Raw genomic sequence first — 26,846 nt, forward strand, 5'->3', positions numbered from 1 at the left:
TTGTCAAATATGTTGAGATGGCCATGGACAAACAAAACATTTGGTACTACAAAATGGCTCTTGCTTTATAGTAATAGCATTTTTATACAGACTTCAAAATGTTTATATGTATGTGTGTGTGTATATCTATATCTATATCTATATCTATATCTATATCTGTATATATATATATATATATATATATACACACACATATATATATACAGTCAAATCTCTTTTAGACCTGAAATGTTTGTAAAATGTTTTTATAATTAAAAATCATCAAGTCTTAAATCTATCTGAATTCTGACAATAGGGTTTTGATTAACAACAGTGTGTCACCATCCCAGACAGCGGTGTATATTGATAGCAACTTGGTTTGTATGTGATACTTTATTCCATATATAACATGACATACTGCATAAACATTTGAAAATAATAGGCAGATCTGTCAATGTTAGGTTTGACATTTCTTGCACCTTTAATATCACTCAGCCACAACATATAGCCTGAATGTTTATGAAATGCAACTTGTCATAAAAACTGCACCTACTACTTTTACAAGTGTGCTCCCCCTTAAGGACAGACATCTTGGGATACTTGTTGATGTATATGTGTGTGTGTGTGTGTGTGTGTGTGTGTGTAAAAGTTCCTTCACAGTTTTTTTTTTAGAACTAAGATGTTCTGATTGCCTGTACATATGCTGTTTGTATTGTTTTAGGCAGTAATGATGAGAGGAATAAAATCAACAAACTACGTACTTATAATTTACTATGATATACTCTTTTCTTTTTGGAATGACTTTTTTTGTACTCTCTCATAATGATGCCCATTGCAGTCAGAAGCATATAATCTGGATTGTGATGTTTTGTTGGTGCTGTTTTTGGATTTGTATCTTGTGACCAAGAAAGTTTCCCCTCCACAAATTAACCAGGAATATTTATTAGTCATTTTGCACATGATATAAAGGGTTTTGTAGAGTATGACAATTTTGCACAGTTTCAAGAACCTCAGACATGGTTTCCACTTTAGAAAAACTGTCATAGAGGTGTTGAGATTCATGTGTCGATAGCCCCACTTAGTGGACAAATATAAAAATCTCTGTGATGCTCAATCACAAACTGCTTCTCCACAGGACAAGCATTTCCCCCTAAAGTACTTACTTATAATACTATTTAAATAAGTATGTGTCACCATACATTGTGTGCTATATAATTTTAAAGACTTTTAATATTTTTTTAAATCTATTTCACAAGGTATTTGAGATGAGGTAACAACCATTTAATAAAGACTGAAAACATCTTAGTCTTTGTTATGTATCTGCCATTAATGAATGAAAAAATTAGGTCATCAGTAAGGTACTCTGTTTGCTTTAACGACCAATTCCAGTATGTAGATAGGTTGAAAAATAGACTGATTAAATGAATACATGTTACTAGCTACTATGTGCTATATAATCTTGAAGACTCTTGAATTTAATTGTACAAGGTATTTGCGACAATGCAACAACCATCTAATAAAGACTAAATAATAACAGAGATACTATGCGAGTCTGTTCTATGTGAGTATCTGTCATTAAATAATGAGCATTTTATGAAGTCAGTATGACACTTATTTGCGTTGTGTCGACATGTGTAAGATGGAATGAATGAATGAATGAATATCTCATTTTCAACTCCACTTCAAGTCTTGGGTTTCTCCGTTTTACTGGATTTGATCACCTCTCTAAAGTCAGCTTTTTCAACAGACATGCGATACATACATAGTCCACAGGGTGTCAGTAGAGATCTGCATTTTGTAATGGTTCCTGTGGTATACTATATGGTAACTGTTGTGCAAGGCGAAATTAGACTGAATATTATGGCTGTGTGACACATTAATGTAAACACCTACACACACACGCACACACACACAGTACTAACTTACTGTATTTTCTAGTAGTAACAAAGTGCTTTTCTGCACTTTGCTGTCTAAATTACATTACTGGAACAGAAAACAAATTGTTTCGCTTTACTCTGTTTTAATTAGGCGTTTTAATAAAGACTCAACGACTGTCTTTCGTCTCAGGCATTGTGTCCTAATTACCATTAACAAAATATAATGTAATTGTAATGAAATAATCGGATATCGTTTATGTTCACATCCGAAACGAATCTTATGATTTAATGCTCAAACTTTGTTTTTGTTGTTGGTGTTCTCTCTGTGTACTCTTGGCACGCCCTAACTGTACCGCGGAGTTTGATCCGAGTGGTTTAAACGTTCTTGTCGACCAAACTTGACAGTTTCTCAAATCCGCCTCCGGACCAAAAATAGTGCCCGCCCCTCTTTTTCATATTAGTCACTTACAGACTAGCGCAAGCCTCTAACCAAAAAAGAAAGAAAGAACGAAGAGCAAACGAAAAAGAAAAAAATCCCCCCGTCACTCACCATGGTTGCTTAGTATCACCGACATCAAACTAGACTGAGCTGTAGCTACCTTCTGCTGTTGGTGCGGCCGCTGTCATCTGCAAAAAGTGGCAGAATCCATTCCAAAGGGAGCCTTTTTAAAAAATAATTTGTCTGTTGGCATCATTTGATCAGTTGCTCAGTCTACGAAGTGAGTGAATTATATTCGACTTTAATTTTGTGTGCGGTCATTTTTATATAATCTAATTAACCAATGGCTCAATATACTTATTAGTTAAGCGTGTCGTTTGGCAAGACTCGTCTCAGGAACATCCTGTATGTCCAATTCCAAGGAGCACGAGCATCTGTCCTGCATTTGAGGGGTGGACAGGAGCGAAAAGGTGGCTACCTACGGATGTCGCGACTGTCAAGTCTGTCCCGTTTTCACCGGGACCCGTGTTGGTGAACACTCGAGACTGCAAACCACGGAGCTGGGGGAGTGTCATTGGAATGAGAGGATAGCTTGCCCTGGATTTCAATCATTTGAGAGATAAGGCTTTCGGACCACGCACCTAACGAAGGGATAAGGCCTCCTCTTCCACTGCCGCCTCCGCGCCTACGCAGCCCCCTCATCCCCTATTTCCACCGTGATTCGCTAGGATCCACACGCGGGTGAAGACAGATACCTTTCGGCGAGGGGACTACTTGAGAGCGAGGCCCCCAGCCCCCTCCCCCACTCCCTCTCAACCCCCTCAATTCATCTCTTACCCGAACGAGGATTGGGATTTCAGCGACCATACGAAGATAGCGTGTATAGTCCCGAAAAGGCCGGGCTCTGAAAACCAGGGGGGATGACTTTAGAATCTATGATGGCTTGTTGCCTAAGCGAAGAGGCGAAGGAGTCGAAACGAATCAACGCCGAGATCGATAAGCAACTACGCCGAGACAAGCGAGACGCCCGAAGAGAACTGAAATTGCTCCTTCTTGGTAAGTTGTCATCTATTAATAGTTATCTAAGTAGCATGTTTTGTCTTGATTAATCAAAGGTAATTGTATAATGGGGAGTTGGTTACACCAAGTCGATGGATATAACGTTTTGTAGCTAGTAAGCTAACGTTGATTGCCAGCTTTTTTCTCCGCTACTTTGCTAGCTCAACAGCTGTGGCCAGATTCATAGCTAGCCAGCAAGCTAGCTGAATAGCCACTGTGCTATGCACTCAGCTGGCGTTTATGGGCCGGCAAATAGAGTGGGCCGCGAAATTAAATGATTGAAAAAATCTCAGCAAATGTTGAAGCAATGCAGTTTTTTAGCAACAGGGTTAAATTTATATTGTAAAGTGGTAATTTTGGTTTGCCACCTCAACTAGTGTCTAGAGTGGTTAATGATGCAGACTACGGTTCAGGAAGCTAAGGCTCACTGGATTGCCTGAATAATATTTGCAGTCGACATCTCACAACACATCAGCTCTTGTCAACGTTTGCGGATTCTCTGTATCTCTAAATGATCTAACGTAAAGGCCTGTGTAAGCTTGCGTATCAAGTTGGACACACCAAAGAAAACGGGAATGTTTGAAGTAGAGGTCTGTGTAATGTGTTTCATCAAGAAGGAAAGTCGTGGATCATACAAATGGTGTAATCCATTCAAACCCGAGTAAGTTGCTGTAGGAGATAAAACAGTCGGAGCCCTCGTGTAATTTAAGCACTATTTGCAATCATGGTACAATGACATTTACAAACGAGGAGCTAATATTTTATGCGGTTTGAGGAAAAAAATCTAATAATTTACCATACCAGGGTAATATGGGGCTTATAAACCATGGGAAACCCCTCCAGTAAATGTTAGTTTCGTTTCTGCAATTAAAAATACTTAAACACGCCTTTCATCGCGTGCAGGGCAATTTCATTATTACATCCTCAGCGATAATCCTTAAATGTATCACATCCATATCCCCTATTGATAGATAACAGCACAATAATAAGGATCTGTCTTTGATTTTCAGCGCACATTGATGGTTCCAAAGTGTTTGAGTTTTTGTCCAACAGCACTGTTCAAACAGAGGTTACTACAGCTTCTCATTCACAGTTTTTCTTTTTTTTTTTTTTTTGCTTAGACACGCTATCTTAAAATGGTCATCGGCTGTAGTCCATTGTTATTTTAGAGCAATGGAGACAGGAGCGTCCTGCACACCAAGAAAGTGGTCAAGGACAAGGAAAGACTCTGTTATCAAACCCTGAAGTTTGGTCATGAGTGCTGCAGAATGTGTCCACTGCATGACTCAGTTAGTTTGCAAGCAGTGATAGCTGACACACACACTCTTCATTCATTTCCTATTACTCAGGGCCTCTTCCGCACTGTGCCACAAAACCTTGGAGATAGAGGGCTTATTGCTCATAAAAAAAGATTATAAACAAGGAAACAGTTGTGAGGGTTGGCAACACAGATGTGAAAACATTGAGATGAAATGGTGACCTACATGCCAGTTTTGTTTTGTGAGTGATTTGTACATTTCATAACAGGAGTAAAATACTTAATTGGTACATGATCTAATTAAGTCAGCAGACTTGAATCTTGCGTACAGAATTAACCAAATTTGTGCGTCTTTAAGAAGACAGTTCTTAAACTTTGCTGAGGTGGATTGGGTGCTGAGTTAAGCTTTGGCTTTAATTGCTCATCTTTTGATTTTCACACAGTTTTCCAGACACAGATTAAGCCTAGATCCAGACTAATTTTCCCTTGTTATTCTCCACTGAAAGCGTTTAGTTGAGGCCATGGACTCTGGAAATTGATCCTGAAAGCTCAGGTTTGTCTAAAATACTGAACTAGTCAAACACCCTTTAGCTAAAGAGGTCCTGTCCAGTTGCAAACAGTTGAGACAACAGTATTTTAATTCTGAGGTAGGGACACACAGGTTTTCAAAGTACTCTGTAGCTCAGAACTGGAGTTTGACCTTAGCAGCACTGAAAGTGTTAATAATCCAAAGTTAAAACTTGTCCTTTCCCCAGAAGTGCACCTGAGAAGAACTGAAACGTGAGCCTGCTGGTAGTCAATCATCCTATTAATGGTCAATCCTAAATGAGTTAAAACTGTCAGTTTAACCCTGGATAAGTCTCCTCAAGTCTGGATTAGCTAAGTCCTTAATAGGCTTTATGAAACAAGTCTTCAGTACAGATCCACAACTGCAGATGGATTGACCAGTGGCATTTGACCCACACAGAATGGCAGGAGACCGCAAGGGACCTGAATCTGTCTGTTAGTTTCAGTTTCACGTTGAACTGTGTAGTAATGAAAACTGTAGATTGCCTAAATGTTTCAATATATCCTTCAAACATTTGTAACATTTTACTTTTGTCAAACAGGAAACCCCCAGACCCTATTACTTGTATATCATCTCCTCATGTTGGTAATCATGATAAATTATTCATGTGTGTATATTGAGAGAAACCACATGCATGTCCAATGTTGTGCCTTTCCATGCAGGCTCTTATTTCCTGGTTTGCAAATTTTTCAGACTTCAGACGTGAGAACTTTATTGGCAAGAGTAAGCTTGGTAACCAAGGAGTGCCTGAACATCCAACGTGCTTCTATGGCCGAGTTTTAAAGATTCAGAGTGGGGACATCTTCTCACCATTTTCTTTGTGTTTTTGGAAAACTATAAACAGGTCAAAGTAGCAACGATTCCTCAATCGTCCAGAAGCTTACCTGAACACCATTTGTGCTTATTTTACTTCAGATAATTCAGCAAATTGGTAGATCTTTTGTTACTGTTTACCCAGAAGACATCACATGTTCGAACAAGTGGTGAAAGTTAGGAATGATGCTGATGATCCAGTCTTTTATTTGTAAAGCTTGTATCCTCCACTACCAATGCTTAGACCTGGTTAGACCTGGACCTGGACCTTGACAATGGAGTTTTAACAGTGACCCAAAGAAGAGGGTTAGTGGGGCCACTTTCTGGATGGCTTAGTTTGGCAGCAGGGTCTCGTGTGGCTGCCAAGACTATTCTTTTTTGCTGCTTGCCTGACTGCACCCTTGGCTCTACGCCCCAACCACTCTGCCTGGGCACAGAGACCTAGTAGTGCCCCACAGGCCTTATCAGGCTATGGATGAACCCAGCTCAATGGACCTTACCATTGACTGTACTTGGTCAAAACAGTCCAATCTGTGTGTTTCTTCACGAAATGCCTTTTTGAACAGGCTGTGTTTTCAGTGGAGCCCTACTCATCCTAACCTCCTCCAAATCAGTCAGATGCCATATACCATGGTAAAAGAGTGTTAGGGATTTGGCATTGATTTTTGGAACTGGATCCAGTTCTCCCAGCTGACTTTCAGAAGTCCGTAAAACTGAAATGAACCAAGGAGCAACCTTTCTTCCAACAACATCACCATAAACATGCTTTTGTCAGTAATAATGAGTCATTGAGTTATCCCATATATTATTGCGTTTTGTCACACAAGCAAATTCTTGGCTTTACTTCAGTGTTTTTTGTTTTTTTTTTTATTGCTGAATGTCCAGTCAGGCCGGGAAGGGGAAGTTAAGACTGTGCTAGGCCTCCCAATGGACAGTATCCACAATAAATTAGATACCATTGGTTTAACAACCACAGATAGGGAGGGCTTGGCATTGAAATCCACTTTCACTTTCAGCCCTGACATGGCAAACATACGGCTTTCCACATTCAGTAGAAGAGCCTCAAAACCGTCTGTAGGCGAAGCACAAACAGGAACTGTGGACTTTGGACTTTCATTCATGAGGTCACAAAATGCACATAGTATGTGTGTGTGTGTGCGTGCGTGCGTGTGTGTGTGCGTGTCTCACTTTTGTGCTCAGTTGTCTCCTGATGTTTGATTGTTTTTGATTGCGATTCGCCGACGCGCGGCTTAATTGCGGTGTTCAGTGTTGACTGAGCCACAGCATTGGCCTTCTCTCATCCACTTTGATCAAATAAGGCAATGTCGTCACGACCGTGCTCCTGTGACGGGCTGCTTTGACAGTCTGTTTAGCCAATTAGTGGAGGGCAGGTAACGTGTCACACTGTCAGTGCCTCCAACAAAAAAAAAGAAAGAAAGAAAAGAAAAAGAGAAATTGTGATAAACCTGTCCAAAATTCACCTGTCTTCACTCTTTAGGTCAAATCAGCCCTCTTCCTAGAGCTGTAACCCATTCAGACTCACTCTCTTTTTTTTCTCAGCCTTAACTGAGCCCACTAGAACTGCATACTCTTCGAGACACACTGATGAGCTGAGTTGGATTGGTTTGAGAACGCTTAGAGCAAAACGCTGCTCACCCAGTGGGTCTTTCTAAGGGCCCTAACCTTTCTAAAGAGGCCCAGTGTCATTCTAGTTTCCACTGAGCTCACATTGACTAGAAAAGTGGTCCTATTAATACTGTGGGTACTTGCTTTGCTAATGAGTTGGATTTTTAATTGAGCGTGTGTCCCCTGCCACATGTTCTTACGTAATCACCCCCAATCCTGCGTGACCTGTAGAGGGCGCTATTGCCTGGCAGGGCCGAGATGCCAAATGGGGTCAGGTAGCCTCAGAGGGCCGCGAGAGGAGACGCGGGCCAGGACGACATGTCCCACATTTTTGCTCTACAGTTCCTCAGACAGCCTGGAGGAAACATGACCTGCGCTAGCGTTGTTTCCTCTCCATCTCTCAGTGCCCTCCTCATGTTCTTATTTTGTTTTGTTGTTGTTGTTATTGTTGTTGGACATGCGTTGGCAATGGTGTTTGGCTCTCAAATATGGTTAAGTGTGAGTTTGAACTTGACCCATAATCATTGATGGATACGCATACAGGTGGGTTGTAGTGTGTTCATGATGAGGAGAAGTCTCACCAGAGAATTGTCTTCAATTCTGAAGACAGTGACTGTTGACCTATTTTTCTTACTTTTTCTCGCTTACTAACACAGTCATACACACACACACGGGCCCAGTCATTTTTTGTTCTCCTTGCTAGAGTGTTTCAAGGTGCTTGAATGACCTGGGTTGGGTCACAGTCCCCCTTGCGACAGTATAAATAGAACAGGAGAACAGGTGCCACTCTCTGGCCTGACAGAAGAGACCTGATGGAATGGGTCTCTTTTCCATCTCTCTTTCTCTCCCTCTTTCTTTGCCTGCCTTGTCTGTTTTGTTATTAGTGATTTTCTCAGTGTCTCAGGTGGTCTGTCAGCGGAGTCTAATGATGGTCATAATAGCATGGATGTTCTAGGGACATATTTACTCCTGGAAAGTCTGTTGGTAACAGTTGTACAACATGACTTTTCAGTTAAGAGTGGAAGGTAAAAAAAAAAAAAAAAAGCAAAATTGGATTATGCCCCGTTTGGTAACTCTGATGCTAATTTGACACTGAACGCCTCAAATGGCCTTTCTTGTCAGCCATGTTGCGCGCCTCCGTTCTGGTTTTTTTTTTTGTTTCCTTCCCCTATCCTCAACGCATTTAACAGATCAATTTTCTTGCAAAGTAGGCCATACAAAAGCTAGTCAGCTGTGGAAAAGGCTTTTAGCGCGTACGTATCGGACTGAAGCCTAGACTGCAGATCACTTCAGAGTTTCTCTTTTTTTTTTTTTTTTTAAATGGAGATGACAGCGCTTCTGAGTTAGGTCAGCGCTTCTGCTGGTTCCATTGGTGGAGTGTGTTTTATTTCATGCTAGAATACACCTACTCGGATCTCCTTCTCCGCAGGTGCCCTTTGTAGGCATTTTCAAACATACAGTGCCGTTTATAGAGCTTTTTTTAAAAAAAAAAGCCAAAGCACATTCATTGTATACTTTATTCTTGTCTCTTAATTTGCCTTGGCTGAAGTAAAGATTAGCCTAGTATTTTCTAGATTTTTTGTGTTACCCTTCTCAGAATCTACTTAATAGTTATTGGCATAGCCTCTACAGTATTTCCTGTTTTTGTTGTGGCAAACTGTGACACGACTTTACATTGGGAACCATTTCACCCAGTCACTCACAACAGATCTTTATTAATTGGATTTTTGTTGATGTAGATGAATTTTAACCTTTCTGTGAACTTGGCAATGCATTAATAATGCATTTTTCTAAGACATCACCATTAACAATGAACTAAAATTGGATGAAATTTTAGGGGGGTGGAGGGCACCAACGGGAAAGCTATCGGTCTTTTATTAAAATACTCAATGTCTGAATATTTTCATTTTCTTAGTTAAATCAGAACTATTTTTCTTGGGTCATAGCTCTTTCCATTAATATTAATGGGAGTCAGCTCAGAAAACCCTTACATATCCATATTTCTGCTCTGCTGTCGTTTATGGACTAAAGTAACGCTGACACTGGAGTGACCTATTGCTCAGAAAACAATGGGAAAATATTTCAGTTTTCAGCACTGAAATAGAGAGGGCTGTAAGTGTCTTTATATAACTCTGTACCAGCTTAAAATGGGTCAAACTCCTTTGTGACTGTAGCCTGTTTCAAATTTTTGAAATGACACTGGCACAGATATATCAAATGTAACTCCCTTATGATAGACATGCATTATATGCTTTGCACGCTTTGGGGAAGTTGAGATAGTCTGATATGAATAGGCTCCTGTATTAGAGTCAGACGAGCACAGAGGGCCCTAACGAGGCCCTCAGCCTTTTCATTTATCCACTTGTCCGTTCAAAAGTGTTTGTCTAATTGCAGATTGGGGCTTCCAAAAGTGTACTGAAACAGAAGTCATTGTTGAGAGTAATCTGGTGTCACAGCGTACTGAAAAACAATGCCTGTAGAGTAATTGTAAAGCGAGCGACGAAACCCGTCGGTTTGGAAAGCCTCTTATTCAACGTCTCTTGGAAAAATCTAAAAATTGGTGTATATGTGTGGAATTAGCTTTTTTTTTTGTCTCATAACATTACCAAAAAAAAAAAAAAAAGTCCATCTTGCTGTGTGGAGGGTACAGACGTCCGCAGTGCACTAGAAGCGGTTGTCCTTGGTCGTAGAGCGTGATTAGGTAGGTCAGAAGGAGTTGGCGTTTGGCTACTCAGTGGAGGTAACATATACTGCCCCTTGGCAAACATGGCACCTCACAGCCACAGTCCGTTGGCAGTTGGTATGGTGCATTGTTTGCCCAAAGCGTCTTAAAAATCTGGCTCCGCTCCCCCGCTTTTCACGTACGTACAAGCATGTGTGAGTGTGTGAGATGCTTGCGTGTTGGCAGAGATTTTTGGTACGAAGCGAGTGTGTTTTCTTCCACAGATGAAGGAAAAAGAAACACTCCAGGCTTAGCCGCATTAGCCCTGAAATCTTATGTAAGTTCAGTGACTGCTGCACATAGCACCAGCGCCCTGGGCGTTCTGAACCGCTTCAGATCCACGCTCTCCAAATGCCAGCAAGACAGAGGAGGATGCAAAAATATTTTAGAAACAAGCTCCTATCACTGAGCCGTACAGTTTGGGCCGGAGCTCCAATGTGTCTCCAAGGAGAATTATTGAAGTTAAGACTAAGGCTTGCTTCTTTGTTACTTATTTAACTGGTGAAGGCTATTTATGTGACTTGTATGGCTCTGTTAAGTTTAGTACAAGGCTAGGGGACATTTTAACACATTTGATGTTTTTATTATGTCTTTGGGTGGTGTTTCGGGTTCCCTTTTGATAAAAAGCATGTTTGTCGACAACCAGCGTGTTAAAAATAAATAAAGTAGTCAAAGTTATGTAGCCTTATTTTATTGCATGTATTCAACCTTCCTTTTGACGTGCACTTACTGTATACTGCCAGCAGTCCATGTATAAGGTCATGTAAATTAGCGGTTAGGGTTAAGCTGATTGTGAACTCAAGCAGTTTCGTGTGGTTAGACCACAACGCAAATATGTGCCACAGAATTTGCATGCTTTTCTCAACCTGCCTGTACATAACACACAAGTTTCACTCCAGACAGCCATAGATTTCTGAGATTTTCTGCCTATTCAGTTTATTAATCTGCCTCTTACAATGAATTATGCACAACTTGAGGAGAGGTGCACAGTAAAACCATCAATGTTAAATTTGCTCCTACACTGTTAAACTGGATCCAGTTGAAAAGTAAGAAGTTTAACTGCACAGGAATGAATTTAATACTGCTGATTTTTACTGTGTGTTTTACAGTCATTCAGGTGATTGTAAGATGGTTCTGATGGGTCCAGTAATCCCTCAGTAGAAGAGTGGAAATGACTAGGCAGTACAGAGCCTTAGGCTTAAAGGGGAGCTCTACCCCAAACAGCGAAGACTTAATTAATCACCAGACAGCGGGATATACAGTTATAAGAGGAGGTTCACAGCTTTTCACTGAAATAAAGTTCTCCCCATAATCTGACAGTTAAGAAAAGAAAAGAAGTACTTATGAATGGGAGGTTGAGTTCAGGTTCTTTCTTTTACAACAGTATTGACTATATATCATTATTAGCTAGTGGAGAGTGGCTCGATTACCAACGCTTGACATTCATGTTAAAGTGTTACAATTCCAACAGTTGGCAGCAGTAATAGAAAACAATAGAAATATAAGGTCATTGTGTTTGGTCATTCATACTCACTGTTAGAATCTTGAAACAGAGATTCTGCAGCCGGGGAGCTGGTTTAGACCCCACTGGAAGACTTGTTTGAAGGTAAGAAGATAATTGCAGGGGAAATAAAAAATTGGTGGACCTTTTAGTCTACACTGAAATTCTCTCAACAGCATGTAAGAAGCCCACCGTTGACCGCAACCTTCGACTGTAACCATTTTTGGGACACCATCCACCTGTAATAAAGACAATAAAAATATCACTTAAAGACATAAAAGAAATGATTGTCCTTCCTGCCTTATGCAGTAAACATTGTAAACAACTTTTAGGTCGAGCTCATCGTCTGGTTCTCTTTTATGGTCTGTGACCCAATTCCAGCTATGTCCTTATTGGACGGAGAGATTTTATGATATTATAGAGACATTATCTAGTTTTATCTAATTAGTTTGATTTTGGGAGGGACATGTTTGACCTACGTCATTGGGAACACCCTTATACTGTATTGCAGATTTCATTAACTTAGATCTTTATGAGGTTGTAAGCTATCTCAACAGTTTTTATTTCATGAATGTAACATATGTGTGTTTTTATTGGGGTTTTTTTTTTTTTCCCCTCGTGTGTATTAAGCATCCCCTTGTATGACTGCAGTAAGGTTGGGAATGTAAGTGCTCTTATTTTATCCATGGGCACTGGGTTGATGTGCTCAGTTGTAGGGGTTTTAGGACCGTCGCTACGGCAACAGCACAGATTTGCGCTCCATCCGCCCACATGGTATTCAGTGTGTGTGTGTGTGTGTGTGTCTGTGCAGGCTGCTCTGTGCTGTAGCCCCCTTTTCCGATGGCACGGCTGCACCGACGCAGACCGCGCTGCAACAGGACTTGAGGGACGACGATAGCCTAGATTAGAACAGTTTTTGGCACTTGTCTTGCAATGGAGGCCACTCGTGCTGAGCTGTAGCCTAAGGTGATACAATATCCTACATTTTCGTAGGGCCACAACTGTGCTTCACTTTTGGTTTTTTTTTTTTTTTTTTTTTTTTTTTTTTTTTCCTTTTCCCTGCTCCTTGGTAATGTAGTGATGAATACAACTGATCTTTGGGTGAAAAGGAATTGTCGGTATTCCCACCCTGTATCAGAGAGGGAAGCTGCTAACCAGTTTCACAAGAACCATAAAATTAAATAATAAAGATTCAAGAGAGAGACCTCTTGGCCAAGACAAGACTGGCGGAGAAAATTAGGCAAAATTTTAACCCCGAAGTGTTTTAGGATCGCATGCGGATGCTTTTCCTTTTCCTTTTCAAATTCAAGCTCTCACTGACGGGTAGCACCTGAGAGTGATGTTATGCGTTCTCATATTTTCATGTACATATTCTCAAATAATGACTAATATTTTTCTCAGGATGGGAGAGAGAGCATTTCCTTTGGTGACTGTGGAGTAACTATATGTCAGAAGGGCTGTTGAGCTCTGAGCATACGATGAAAGTCATTGTAAACTTTTCCCTCTGGGTGTTTTCCCCAAATGTCTTGAAGGTCACATATGCGCAAAGCTCTGTACCCCAACATGTGTTCATGCATCACTGCGAGCTATTTCTGGTCTAAAACGGCCAAGACGCGCTCTCAACCTCCTCCTCTTTCTCCGTTTCTCTCTGACGCTGTGTTTTGCTGGCAGATATCTGGACTGACTACAGACATACCTAAACTCACTATCCCCTCCATCTTGCATTGGGAGCAATTTCTCGCCAGTTATTTGTGGAAACAAAGTTGTTGATGTCCAGGTGGAACACAAGCCGTGCGCTGTATAGGGTCGTCCCTTGTTTCTAGGTCATTTTAAAAAATAGACTGAAGAAATATTCAAGTTATGAATATCCTAAATTCTGGAAGAAGAGGGACGTTAACTATATAGAGATTTATTTAGAGCTAGACAGAGTGATTTTAGGGGGGGGGGGGGTGCGAGCAAAGGCAAATTCTATCTGTTGCACAAAGCAGATGGAGGAAGTCCAATCAGTGAATATGGAGGGAAGAGCAGGGGAGGGGAGGCAGGGCTAATCTTGTGACAGGTCACGCGAAATAAATCAGACTTTCAAATAATTCTATTCCTTTTTACTCTGCTCGTCGGGAGAGAGTTAAATGTTTCTTGACGGAGGACAAAGACAAGCAGCCTCAGAGGTTTGTGCTGCCTTAAGGGCAATTAGGTCATTATCGAGGACTCAGCTATATACTGAGCCTCTTGACTGCATCTTACTCAGTGAAGACACTGCTACTGTTGACTTTCTCATCACCCTGCACTATAGAGACAGAGGATATGGCTTATATATGTGTGTGGACACACACACACACACACACACACACATATATGACAGGGTTTTGGTTTCTTTACTAAACAAACACAACCCAGTGAACAACAGGTTGCTTCCCAAGCCATGCCATTTCACAATCTTTCATAAAATGCTTCAAAGAGTAAGGTTTTACATTTGATGCATGTATATCCAAGCATTTTGCTGTTAACGATTTTTATGATCGTTTCCAAATTTTGTTTATTGTCTGCAGAAGATGGGACGTTGGTAAAAAGCTTATATCGCATGGGAACTTTTATCTTAGAAACACGTTGAAATAAATAAACGATATAAGTCTAATTCTTTCTAGTGCTGTAATTCTTTCTAGCTGAACATGAGAAAATAAGCACGCACACACACACACACACACACATGGGCCCGTGTGAAAACAGACTTCATTCTGAGTCGTCAGCATTTGCAGCCTCTTGCTCTGCATGGCTTTGATCAAAATCTGCGGTTCACTGCCACTGGCCCTGAGAGTCTGAATAGATCGCAAAGGTTTATGTAAATGCTGTTTTACTGAGGAAACCAAATTTATGACATGTAACTTCCACGTCACCGGCCTCCAGGGCTGAAGCGATTGTTGACATGACGGATTGAAAGTAGAGTGTCAGGTGAATTGAAGTTAAACAAGCGGAATGCTTTTGATTATTACCCTCTACAACTAATAAAGAAGCAAATGACAAATGACATTTTCTGTAGTCGATCCTATAGAATTTATCACAATATAGATTTAAATGATAGAACAGAATAATTTAAATGAATTATAGAACAGCTTTTCATATGTTCAATTCATGTGATACTGACTGATAGTATCATGAACAATGATATAATCATCCAGCCCTACATATGAGTTCTCTTCAATATTCAGTGGTCTCTCTTAGGAAACTGACAAATTAGTTTTTAAAATATTCAAGTCAGTGGTGTAAAGACACAATTACCAAGTATGTAATATGGTCAGCAGTTTGTTTGGGCTTGTGAAATCTGACAGTATATAGATGAAATGTTTATTTCAGTGTAAGGTAAGTTTTCTACAACTGTCCTCTAAACTCAACATTTAGTTCATCTGCAAACGACAGCCAAATTTTTATGGTATTGTAAATTTGTATTTGCAGTCCTTCCTAAAACAAACAAAAAAGACTTGTTACCATGGCTACCAAAATATTGCCACTTTGAACCTTGAATGCGTTTAAGTTTTTACCTTACTTTGTAAATATTTGTGAGTTTCTCTTTTTCTAACATACACTGCATTAATATCAATACCCATGTGATGGCAGCTGACAGGGGTTTAACTCTTTGTAGAACCTGCAGCTCTTGCCAAATCAAGTCTTAATAACAAAGAAGATGGATTTCTTGTAGTTCAAGGGTAAGACAAGCTAGTATGTGGGGAAAAAAAATGACTCATTCACTGTCTACATGACCGTATGTAGTTGATTGGAATTTTCCATTCTCTGGTGGGATGGCTGATGTTGGCTTCTGATTTTGTTTAAACCATGAAACCCTACTTTAAATGCAAGTGTCCAAGTGTCTTAAAGTCACACGCGTATACCCAAACCTGACGTACGAGTCGGGACACTTGTCACCATTTGCATCTTTTGGTTAAGGACACGGTTAAGGCTGATTGCGAATCCTTGTTCTTTGTTCATTTTCAAAGTCCGTCTTTGTCCTGAGCCCAACACAGTTTCATCTCTAGGAATCGGTTGCAACACTCGTACTGGGGCATTTCCGTCCAGAGTTAACAGGGAGAGAAAGGAAGGCATTCAGAACTTCTCACAACAACTCCATGATTTTCTTAGAAGTAGACCCAGTTTGTAATACGTAAAGTAGCGAGGGGGGGCGGGGGGGACTTTGATCTGTGGACTGGGGTTGTCTTTTCTGTGAACTTAAAGAACTTTGCAATGTGTTAAAAAAAAAGGAAAGAAAGAAAGAGAAAACCTAGGAAACAGTGAGCTGTTTAAAAAAAAAAACACAAAAAAAAAACCCTCAAGACTCCGTCATGTGGTGCTGTTGATATAGTGAGTGCTTTCTTCTCTGCTTTGGAGTAACTGTCAATGTCCATTTGGTCAAACATTTGAAATTGTGGAATGCTAAATTGTATGCTCGTTAACTGATTTTAGTAGAACGTACAGTACTTTCAATGTGTCAGGCTGAGTCAGCCTCCTGTTTTGGTCATTTAGTCTCTTCCTTTGGTTTAGACAAGGTGAGTTTCAGGTGAGTGCAGGTAAGTTTCTTTTTTTTGTTTTGTTTTGTTTTTTTGTCTTTTTGCCCCTGCCACAACTTTATTATTGTCAATGACAGTTTGACCACTTAGTTAGTGTTATTTTTTCTTACTGGTGCTCACAATATATAATGATCTGTCCCCCATGGAACATAAACCTCAGAACCTTGAAGTGCTGAGTCAGTCAGGTTGCCTTTTAAAGTGAGAAATCACTTTTTATGTAAAGATAAGAGTGTTTTTTGAGTTAATGTTTCACATTTAAAACTGAATGAAGCATTGATACTGTGCTCTCATATCAACATAATCGTTTTTTGCTCCTATTTGAATCGTACATGGTTCATTTTTATTCAACTGTAATCTTTTTCTTTTGTGGTTGAGAAGGGGATTTACAACACCCATGAACTTATCCAGAAACTCCTCCTTCTCCTTGATATGTGGGTTTAAACGTCTAAACATGCAGAATAAATATCCTAGCTCTCCCTTAGGTGGCAGGTGAAAAGGAAGTATCAAATTTTGTTTGCTATTAAACTAACCAAAAAAAAAAAAAATTGTTTGATCGGGAACAGTTTCAGTCACACGCTTCACGCACGGCATGTGAATAGCAGTTTGCCAAACCACACAGCGTCATATTTGGCCAGTATCTCCCATTGTCCTGTTTTCCCTACCAAAGATAATCTGCTTTGCCATTTTTTTTTTTTTTTGCCTCCGCTCTCTCCTCACGCACGTTTCGGGCGTCGCTCTATCGTCCGTCGTTTTTCCGTCGTGTTGGTAGAGGTGAGAGCTGAGTAAAGCCCTCGTTTTTAGCGGTCTTTACAATCTCGCCGCAAATTCAGATTATAGTTCGCATGCATTTGCCCGGTAGAGGTACAGAACGAGAGAGAGAGGGAGAGTGTGAGCGTAAGGGTACATCCTCTGATTTGCATTGAGGTTTCTGTGTTTCCTGTGATAATGCTAAAAGCTCATTTGGTGATGGATGTGGTTTTGCTAACAAGCTTACAAGTGCTGTTAACATCCGGCAACTGCGGCCACAATTGTATCTCTCTCACTCTCTGATCTTGCGTATGTGCCAAAGAATACAGCTTGCGATGATGAGCCTATGAGTCTATGTGTTATGTGAAATTTTCTTAGTCCTTTCATGTGATGGTCTGATACTTTTTTATTTTTAAAAGCATTTTAACATGACTTAATATGAAACCCTCAGTTTAAGAACCTGGTGTATGGGACTGGACAGGTAACAGATTCTAACTGGCTTCACACTGGACTCACACCAGAGGTATAAACTGTTGGTGTGAAAGATTTCTTATCCGGAGAGAAATGAATTTTATTTTTACAGGGAATATGGTAATGTCATTAAAAAGGTTAGCTTAGTGTACACACTGTTCTAACCTTTTCATTGCAAAGAGCATAAAAAAAACACACTGTAGGTGTATGATTACCTACCAAGGACTGACTGAGTTTATAAGTGTATGAACGTGAAAACATCTCTAATAACAGCTACATGTATTGAAATCGTGTCTGAAAGTGACACCATCATTTCTACACGACTGTGATTCCAATCCTGTTTGCCATTGCTGTTGTTTTGCATTTGCTTGCAAATGCTTACGGACTTTGAAAAAGTAGCTCATAAACGTCTTGGAATGCGGCTCCAGAACATGATGCCAAACACACTCCTACATTCCTTTCTTTTGACTGCTGGACTATCTCTGGGGAAAACACCATGCATATAGGTGCAAGGATCTGAGAACAGTTATCTTTTGACGCTCTCGTGGTTTTCTACTGTGCTTTTGACTACCGCAGTCCAACCCTCCCCATCCGCCTGGATCCGAGATTCAGCCCCCTCCTGGCCTTCCTCTCTCCATCTTTGTCAACGCAGCTCATCAGATAAGCGACTGAGGTGATAGTCGTAGCTTGGCGGGGAGCCATTTCGTCTTTTGGGCCGGTCACGTGTTAAGGATGTGTGTGTGTTTGTCAGTGTCCGTGTGCGAGCGTTGCTTGCTTCGCAGCCGGCTTACCCTTGACCTTTGCCCCCCCCCCCCCCCCCCCCCCCCGTCTGCGCAGGTACCGGAGAGAGCGGTAAGAGCACGTTCATCAAACAGATGCGCATCATCCACGGTACAGGCTACACAGACGAGGACAAGCGCAGCTTCACCAAGCTGGTCTACCAGAACATCTTCACCTCCATGCAGGCCATGATTCGAGCCACAGAAACGCTCAAAATCGGCTTCAAGTACGAGCAAAACAAGGTGAGACGCAAGTGATTAGAAATTATATATGGTAGAGCGCTGCAGCTCGTGCTCCAAGTTGAGGAGGAACAAGTATTTTTTTTTTTGGTCATTTTTGTAAATTTATGGAATTGAGAATGACAGTCTCCTTTGTGAATGTCTTTACACACTTGTTCTTGAATGTTAAAATTGGTTATAGATATATTCAGGGATGTGGAGTCGGTACACACAACCTTCGACTCCGACTCCAACTCCAACTCCTCAATTTATGGTACCTCCTACTCCAACTCCTCTATTTGTAATTAGACTAATTATGTTTCCTACACTGACTGAAAGCACACCACATACAAGGCATTTCATCACTGCCAACGTGAATCATCAGGCTAGTTTTCAGCAGCCTAACCTGTTAAAGTTTGGGTTTTTGGGTTTTGGCTATAGCTATGCCGTTGTTGCTTTTTTATATCATTTATTAGAGAAGTTACAAACATTGAGTAATATTAAACATAAAACTTACAAAAGTAAAAAAGGAGGCAGTATTATTATCAAAAGGTGATAAAGTAAAAGGATAATAAAGAAATAAACCATAAAAAATATTATAAAATCAAGTGAAACAATCAGGAACGTCTTTCTTTACCAGTTAAAAAATCTGAAGTATGTCCTACTACAAAGATTTCAAAGTTAAAGCTAAAAAAAATGCAACACTTAAAGGGACTTAACAAATGACCATTTTAAAAGAAATAAACTCATTTAGGCACTGAACCCTCCTTTTCCAGGTTAAAGCATTGTCTGAATATGAAACACACAGGCCTAGCCTAGGCCCAAAAGTTGAACATTATTTTGGGGTTGTCTTATCTAATGAATATAGGCCTAAACCTATATTACACCTCTAACTTTTTGGGGGTCAACTTATACGCTGAATCGACATAGAAACGCCAGCATATATGGTCCATTTGGTCTGAGTCAGTACATTTTTACCGACTCCGACTCCAGTAACCCAGTAATTGCTTCTGACTCCACAGCACTGGATATATTGCAGTGCAGTGTCATTATGATTCATCTTGGGAACAGATATGTATGTAGGTGCTGTGCAGGCTGATAGAGAAGCAGCATTCACAGTAGTGAAACAGGAATCAGTGTTAACGCCTTGTCATTGTAATGTTAACGTCTTACCTTTTGTGTTGTGTTTGTAGTCCAACGCCATGCTGGTGAAGGAGGTGGACATAGAGAAGGTGACATCCTTTGACCAGCCCTACATTAATGCCATTAAACAGCTGTGGACTGATCCAGGCATTCAGGAGGCCTACGACCGCCGGCGCGAGTACCAGCTCTCTGACTCCACCAAATAGTAAGTGTACGCTATGTTTACCCCGTCTCCATGTGAGTGACGTGGGTATGTCCGAGAGATTTAGTAAAAAGCATATCCAATCGCTTGTCATGATGTGATGTGCGTGTTTGTGTATGAAAATGCACTATATCAGTCTTTGGTTCATTTGTGTGAGTGGGTGAGTTTATGTATATATGTATGTGTGCGTGTGTGTGTATATATTAGAGAAACTAATGTTGGATTCATGCAGGATATGTAGATACTTGACTGATTTGATAGCCTACCCAGTAATATTTAATGCTGAATGACACTTGCTCTAAAAGAGGACACGGGTTCATGTTAACCTCAGTTAGCCTTCATAAACACCATAACAGTCCCATAGATGGCAAGGTAAAAAAAAACAAAAAACACACACACACGCACACACAGAGATGAGGGAAAAAAAGATCTTAACCAGACATCGTGAAACAACCCGTTCAAGACTAAAGCCAGCTGTTGATTTTCTAAGGAACCGAGAGAGGTGAAGAAATTCTGTATTCTCAAAGAGAAGTGAGTAATAGGAGAAATGTTACTTTCACAAGGGTGAAGTGTGGAGCAGCAAGCTTAGGAAAAAAAAAACGTCCAGGCAAGAAATTACTGATGCTGTCACTCCGTTCTAAAACGGAAAGTCAAGTCTTGGCTGATGTCACAGAAAAAGGGTGTCATCTGAGAGCTGAAACAACAAACACATCGGTGTGAATAGACGTGGCATGCCAGTCAAGATATTATATGTGGTCTCTACATTATGTGGTGTTAATCCTTTCAGGACATCTACTGTAAAAACGTTCAATACTTAAGACATTTCTTTTGTATACAGACCTTTACATAGACCTGAGCACTTGCAGATTTTTTTCACTCAGAACAAATTATTGCTTAGACAGCACTGCTAAATATTGATGTATTTCTTCAATTTTACCATCAAATCTATACGTACACACTAATCCACTATGCAGTCGTTCCACCAAAATTCAAAGGATTCTCGAACGTCACTTGAGTCGGACTAAATAGTGACCCCTGGCTGTAGAATGTTGTTTTGCAGGTAAACCTTTTCATAACTGTGCCTCAAAGCTTCACATGACACAATTAACTAAGATCAGGCAGTGTAGTATGCAGATAGTGCAGAAACCTCTCTTTTTACTCTAGAATCTTCTGCATGCAACCCGAGACTCAGTAGTAAAAATGTTTTCGCAGGCTGATGAGGTAAGTTAGACATGTAAGACTCACAGAGTCCCTGGGGTTTGAGTGACTCGTGTCAAAGTGCATTTGTTCTCTCAGACTGTTTGGAGCCTGCTGTATCGACCAAGACCTCATTCAATTAATAAAGATAAAGCAGCCGCAGTGCGGAGTACAGCGAGGGAGTAAACACACACACACACACACACACACATACACACACACACACACACACACACACATGCCTGACTCTGAAGAGAACTCTGTGATGTAACTCATTGGATTTGGCTGCAAGTAGAACTCACAGACAAGTTCAGGACATTCTGTGATAGAAATGAATTTTGAAAAAGATGGCACGCAGTAAAATAATATTTCATCTTGCTCAAGGAAGTTTAATAAACCGAATCTGCTCCTCACATGGTTCTAAAAATGTGTTTATCAGTACAGTTTTAGTATTACTATAACAAGCAATCCCAGATACATACATTGAAATATGAACAGCTTTGTGGTTTCATTCTGGTAAAATGCGTGTATGTTTTTGAGAGAGTGTGTGTGACAGTGCATTTGTCCATATTCATCTTACCCTTCACCCCACAGTTACCTTAACGATTTAGAGCGTATAACTGCGGCAGGATATATCCCCACGCAACAGGATGTTCTGCGGGTTCGAGTGCCCACTACTGGCATCATTGAGTACCCATTTGATCTGGAGAATATAATCTTCAGGTACCAGTATGCCACGGAGTGTCTCACTGCTGCTGCTGCTGTCCACAACCACTCTGAGCGCTGCCACACAGACACCCCCCCCCCCAAACAGCACCTTTCTCTGAGACCAATACCGATACACACCGGGAGAGGCAGGAGAGCAGCTCTGACTATTAGAACAGGCTGTGTCACATGCCAGGTCAAGCAGTCTTGACTGATGCATCTCCAGTGTGATTTTGGATGAATGTTTTTAGATCTCAATTTTTTTTTTTTTTTTTTTTTACAATGCACCATAGCAACCCACTAAAATAGAGCTTTTCAGATGAGAAACTGCGCGTGTTCGGTCTCAGAGAGCTGCTGCTGACTGGGGGTCTTGTCAAACTCTTGGAGGGGGAAGAGTCGGAGACTTTTTTTGTGGTGGTTTGGTACTAACACACCCGTGCTCCTCTCAGATGAAACGCGTCGTCTTGTGAGGCCTGCAAAACACTGGGCCAATCCACTTTTGCTTTGGAAGGTGGAAGGCGTGGTTTTTATGCTTTAACTTCTACCAAGCTTTATCGTTTTGTTGTTGTATCTTCTCTCTGTCTCTTTCTCCCTGTAGCTATCTATCTGATCTGGATCGCATCGCTGACCCTGCCTATTTGCCAACCCAGCAAGATGTGCTTAGGGTTCGAATCCCTACCACAGGGATTATTGAGTACCCTTTCGACTTGCAAAGCATCATTTTCAGGTAGAAGACACCAAACAGTTGCTCAACTCAACAGTACTGTTTTTTTTTTCTTTTTGCAGTCGTACTTTTTGTAACTTTCACGCCTTTAAAAATTTTATTTTATTTGACTTATTTACTAATTTATGTATTTTTCCTTTTTTTTTGGCTAAGACTTAAATCACGCTCGGGTGGTATTAATCAGTCCTCCCAATAAGTCCCCAAAAAGTCACTTAACATAAAAGGAAAGACAAAGTCATTTCATACATCAACCAAATTGTCTTTACGAGGTTGTCCATCTGTTTTCTTTTTTCTTTGTCACTTTCATTTTCCTGGTCAGCAGTGACTTTTTGGCTTATGTCCTCTCAAACAAGTATGGATGGTTAGATAATACTAACTTAGAGGAAGGCCTGTCAGAATTGTGCATAGTTTTTGAGGCTAATCGTGGTAACGGCATATGCCCCGAAAGTGCCGCGTCAGTAAATTCGGACGCAAACTTAGCACGACAAGTTTTTTTTTTTTCTTTTTTTAATCTCCCTTTCCCATATTGATTCAGCAAACAATCGCCACCAGCCATCATTTTAATTTCGGCATATTTATCCTTCCTCTTTGCTTCTCTGAGACTCTCTTGGGGTCTTCCCAGAGGAACACAACCGAGAGTGCTCAATTTGTGTCGCCGCGGCCGCCTCTTTCTCTCTCTCTCTCTTTCTCTTGGCGCTGAAGTTGGGTAGCGAGGGGAAAGCGTGGCGGCTCGTCCTACATTATATAGAGCCCATCTTTGTAAGTAGGTCACCCAGCCCCTGGCTGCAGGAAATGAGGACGACCCATGTGAAGGAGCTTTATTTTAGGCAGGCGCTCCTAGAGGGCCTCATTTATCAAAGACCCCTCTGTGGGCTGCTGGCGCGAGCCATGCACCTCCAAGCTTGTTCTCTGCAGCATGGGGGCGCTCTCTTCCCCCGAAACGCCAACCTTTCAGTCCTGTCCTCAGGCTGTACGGACCAGCTCTGGCCTCAGAAACCTGTCTGTCTGTCTGCCCGTCTATCTTTCTGTCTCTCTCGCTCTTACTTTAATTTATAAGTCTGTATCCAAGTGAACATTCATTTGTTCCTTGTGCATGCAAAGCCTTCTCAGGTTCGTAGCCAGTGAGGTAACTGTTCCTCTGTGTTTATAGAGGCACCAGTGAGTGTGCAATAGTGCCACTACCCTTGCTGTTCTGCTCAGCCACTGGTTAGCAGTCAGAGACATAAACACCGACAGACCACGTGTGGTACCTAATCTGGTTGGAGTTTTATCTGCTCAAATAGTGGTCAGAATGTTGTGGTTATGAGAGAAGCGAGTTCGTTGAAAGGTCAGTTCTCTCTAGATATCAACCACTCGGAATTACTGCCTCCCTCTGTCAGTTCGAAACCCCAAACTTCAAAATTTCTTTCAGATGTTGTCCATCCTTTTAGTACTTAAATATGGTGAAGCTGCCTACACAACTGTCCTTGTCTTTATAGCAGTCAGTCGAAATAGTCCTGAGTGCTTAAGAGAATGCAGATATGAGCTTGTGGAACAGGGCCTCAGCACACCAGTGTCTGGATAAAGACACAGTAGAACTCTGGGCTCAGATTGGACTCGTTCTCTAGATTCTAATCAGACATATTGACTTAGACATTATAGCGTTGATTGACCTGTTAACTCTGTATGGACCAACCTCTGTGGGACCAAGAAGAGGCGCTGCCTCTGTCTCATTTCCTTCACGCTCGTTCATCTCTATCATTGTCTCTCTCTGTCTCGATACTTCCTCCCTCTCTCTCTCTCTCACTCTCTCTCTCTCTCTCTCTGTTTGTCCTCCTTTCATTCTCTCATACCCCCCCTCCCTCCTCCTCCTCCTCCTCCTCTGCTAGTGCTGCACTTTAAAGGGAGCACTTATTGGCTTGGCTGTTGCTTTGAGAGGGGATCTGGGCGCTGTACACATTTGCGGTTTTATTGATGACTTGCACAGGCTGCACTTCACTCTCTGGCACCTCTTAACATCCCCATCAAGAGACCCCCCCCCCCACCTCTACAAGTTTGCTTTTTGGGGATTTTTTCATATCGTATTAACCCGTGCACAAGAAGCAGTCTCTGTCTGGTGAAGCCTGCAGTTGAAACACTGCTTTTGGGATGTAGTGATGAGACTTTCACATTAAAAGTCATTACACCAGTTTCTTTATTATATTGAAACAGGTCATATTTTTTTTTTAGTTGAATTAAAATAGGAACTCTCAGAGACTGCTTCTTTTATTTCGGTTCACTGGGAAAGCCAATAAGGACAAATCTTATCGACTGAAATTACTAATACTATATATAATCAACATGATTTACTTTAATCAAGGGTCACTGTATAGCGATCAGCTCACAGTGAACAGATCATCCATCATAAGATTTTGTCCTACTTTTATTTTTATCTGATAGTAAAACAGTGGCAGATTTTCTTCATCTTCTTCTTCTTCTTTTGTTTATTTTTTATCGGTGACTTTGTTTTAAGTTCATTTGAATGGAAGACTTGAAGGCATTCTCTCATATCTCCACATTGTCTGCTCTCTCTCTCTCTCTTTCTCACACACACACACATACACCAAAACTCTCCCCCCTTCTCCTCTACCTCTTCCCTCTCATGCCCCCCCCCCCTCCCCAACACTCACTCCAGGATGGTTGATGTGGGGGGGCAGCGGTCTGAGCGCAGGAAGTGGATCCATTGCTTTGAGAACGTGACCTCAATCATGTTCCTTGTGGCACTGAGTGAATATGACCAGGTTCTGGTCGAATCTGACAATGAGGTGAGAGTCTTATTTATTGTATATGTCATTTAACCATGGAGTACATTTCTTAATTAGTCAGGATCCTTTTAGTCATGAGAAGTGAGCAGAAGGTAAGGTAAAGTGTTTCTCACCGAGTGTCTTTCTTGACGAGCATAAATGTTCCATCATGGCGTAATGGTACAGGTTATCTTTTGTCACGTCATCGTTAGAATTATAAACTGATTAACGCTTCCTTATCAAGGAGTGTGAGTGTCTACTCCGTTCATGCCGTCAGTTGAAATTCAGCTTAAGAATTTCTCGTCGAGTCAGTTCATTCACCAGTTTCATTCGTTCATTTTGTTCCCCTCTCCAGAATCGTATGGAGGAGAGCAAGGCCCTGTTCAGGACGATAATCACATATCCCTGGTTCCAGAACTCCTCCGTCATCCTCTTCCTCAACAAGAAGGATCTGCTGGAAGAAAAGATTACTTTCTCTCACCTGGTGGACTACTTCCCAGAGTTCGACGGTAAGGTCGACCCTGCATCATTTAAGTGCATTTCACGTTGTTTACGCTACGTTCATCTGAATACGTTTATGCACTTTTTTTTCTTTTTTTTTTAAAAGGGGGTCCTTCTTGTATGGATAAGTATATCCTTATGATCTCGTTGATGCTGAACTAGCCAGAAAAATGATATTTTGAATTAGCCGTTGAATATTTCACGCGAGAAAGCGGCAGTTGCTAATATCTCACATAGGCAGCGTGTGTCATTTTTCATGCGACGCAGGTCCTCAGAGAGATGCCCAGGCTGCACGGGAATTCATCCTGAAGATGTTTGTGGACCTGAACCCAGACAGCGACAAGATCATCTACTCACACTTCACATGCGCCACCGACACAGAGAACATCCGTTTTGTGTTTGCGGCCGTGAAGGACACCATCCTGCAGCTTAATCTGAAGGAGTATAATCTGGTGTGAGGGCCAGAGGAGGCCACCTTAACTTGCACACATAGCACAGAGCAGGCACCCACCCTGTGTGCACACACACACACCTTCACACACATGCATTACAAATGTGCACGCACACACATACACACATGCATACATACATACATGCATATATATACACAGACATAGATATACACTCACGGTCCTCCCTACTCCAACTCTTCCTGGGTTTTTTTGTTTTTTGGGTTTTTTTTTTTTTCCTTTTCTTTGTTTTTTTTTCCTCCATCCAACCGTCTGATGGTCGGGCAAACATCATCAGCTCTCTGGCCATCTCTTGTTTTGCCAAAGCCTGTCCACTGTCTTTCATTGGCAGCTTACGTCAAAAGCCTGTTTCCTTTCTCCTAAGTTTGAATGTTTCAAATTGGAGGAAAGGTTTTAGGCTGTGACTCATCCATCTGAACTTCATCTGTTTTAAAAGACTTTTTTTTTTTTTCGTCCAGAATCTTTTTTTTTTTTTTGTAAGCAGACGTGGCAAAGTGGGGGGGGGGGTGGGGGTTGACTTGTGGAAAG

The 26,846-nt window shown here is 41.2% G+C and overlaps 1 protein-coding gene across 2 annotated transcripts; it reads left to right on the forward strand.

Moving 5' to 3' along the window:
* Nucleotides 1-2,764: 2,764 nt before the first annotated feature.
* On the forward strand, nucleotides 2,765-26,369 carry gna11b (guanine nucleotide binding protein (G protein), alpha 11b (Gq class)). Of its 2 annotated transcripts, none has more exons than XM_030773501.1 (7): nucleotides 2,765-3,351; nucleotides 18,454-18,638; nucleotides 19,808-19,962; nucleotides 21,751-21,879; nucleotides 25,239-25,368; nucleotides 25,703-25,856; nucleotides 26,116-26,369. In XM_030773501.1, the coding sequence occupies exons 1-7, from the start codon at nucleotides 3,216-3,218 to the stop codon at nucleotides 26,304-26,306; spliced, it is 1,080 nt and encodes a 359-aa protein (XP_030629361.1). In that variant the 5' UTR covers nucleotides 2,765-3,215; the 3' UTR covers nucleotides 26,307-26,369. The 2 variants fall into 2 exon arrangements, with proteins under 2 accessions (XP_030629361.1, XP_030629362.1); XM_030773502.1 differs by lacking the exon at nucleotides 21,751-21,879 and adding an exon at nucleotides 22,460-22,588.
* Nucleotides 26,370-26,846: the final 477 nt, after the last annotated feature.

This window comes from Chanos chanos, chromosome 5 (genome assembly GCF_902362185.1).
Source record: "Chanos chanos chromosome 5, fChaCha1.1, whole genome shotgun sequence".
NCBI lineage: Eukaryota > Metazoa > Chordata > Actinopteri > Gonorynchiformes > Chanidae > Chanos > Chanos chanos.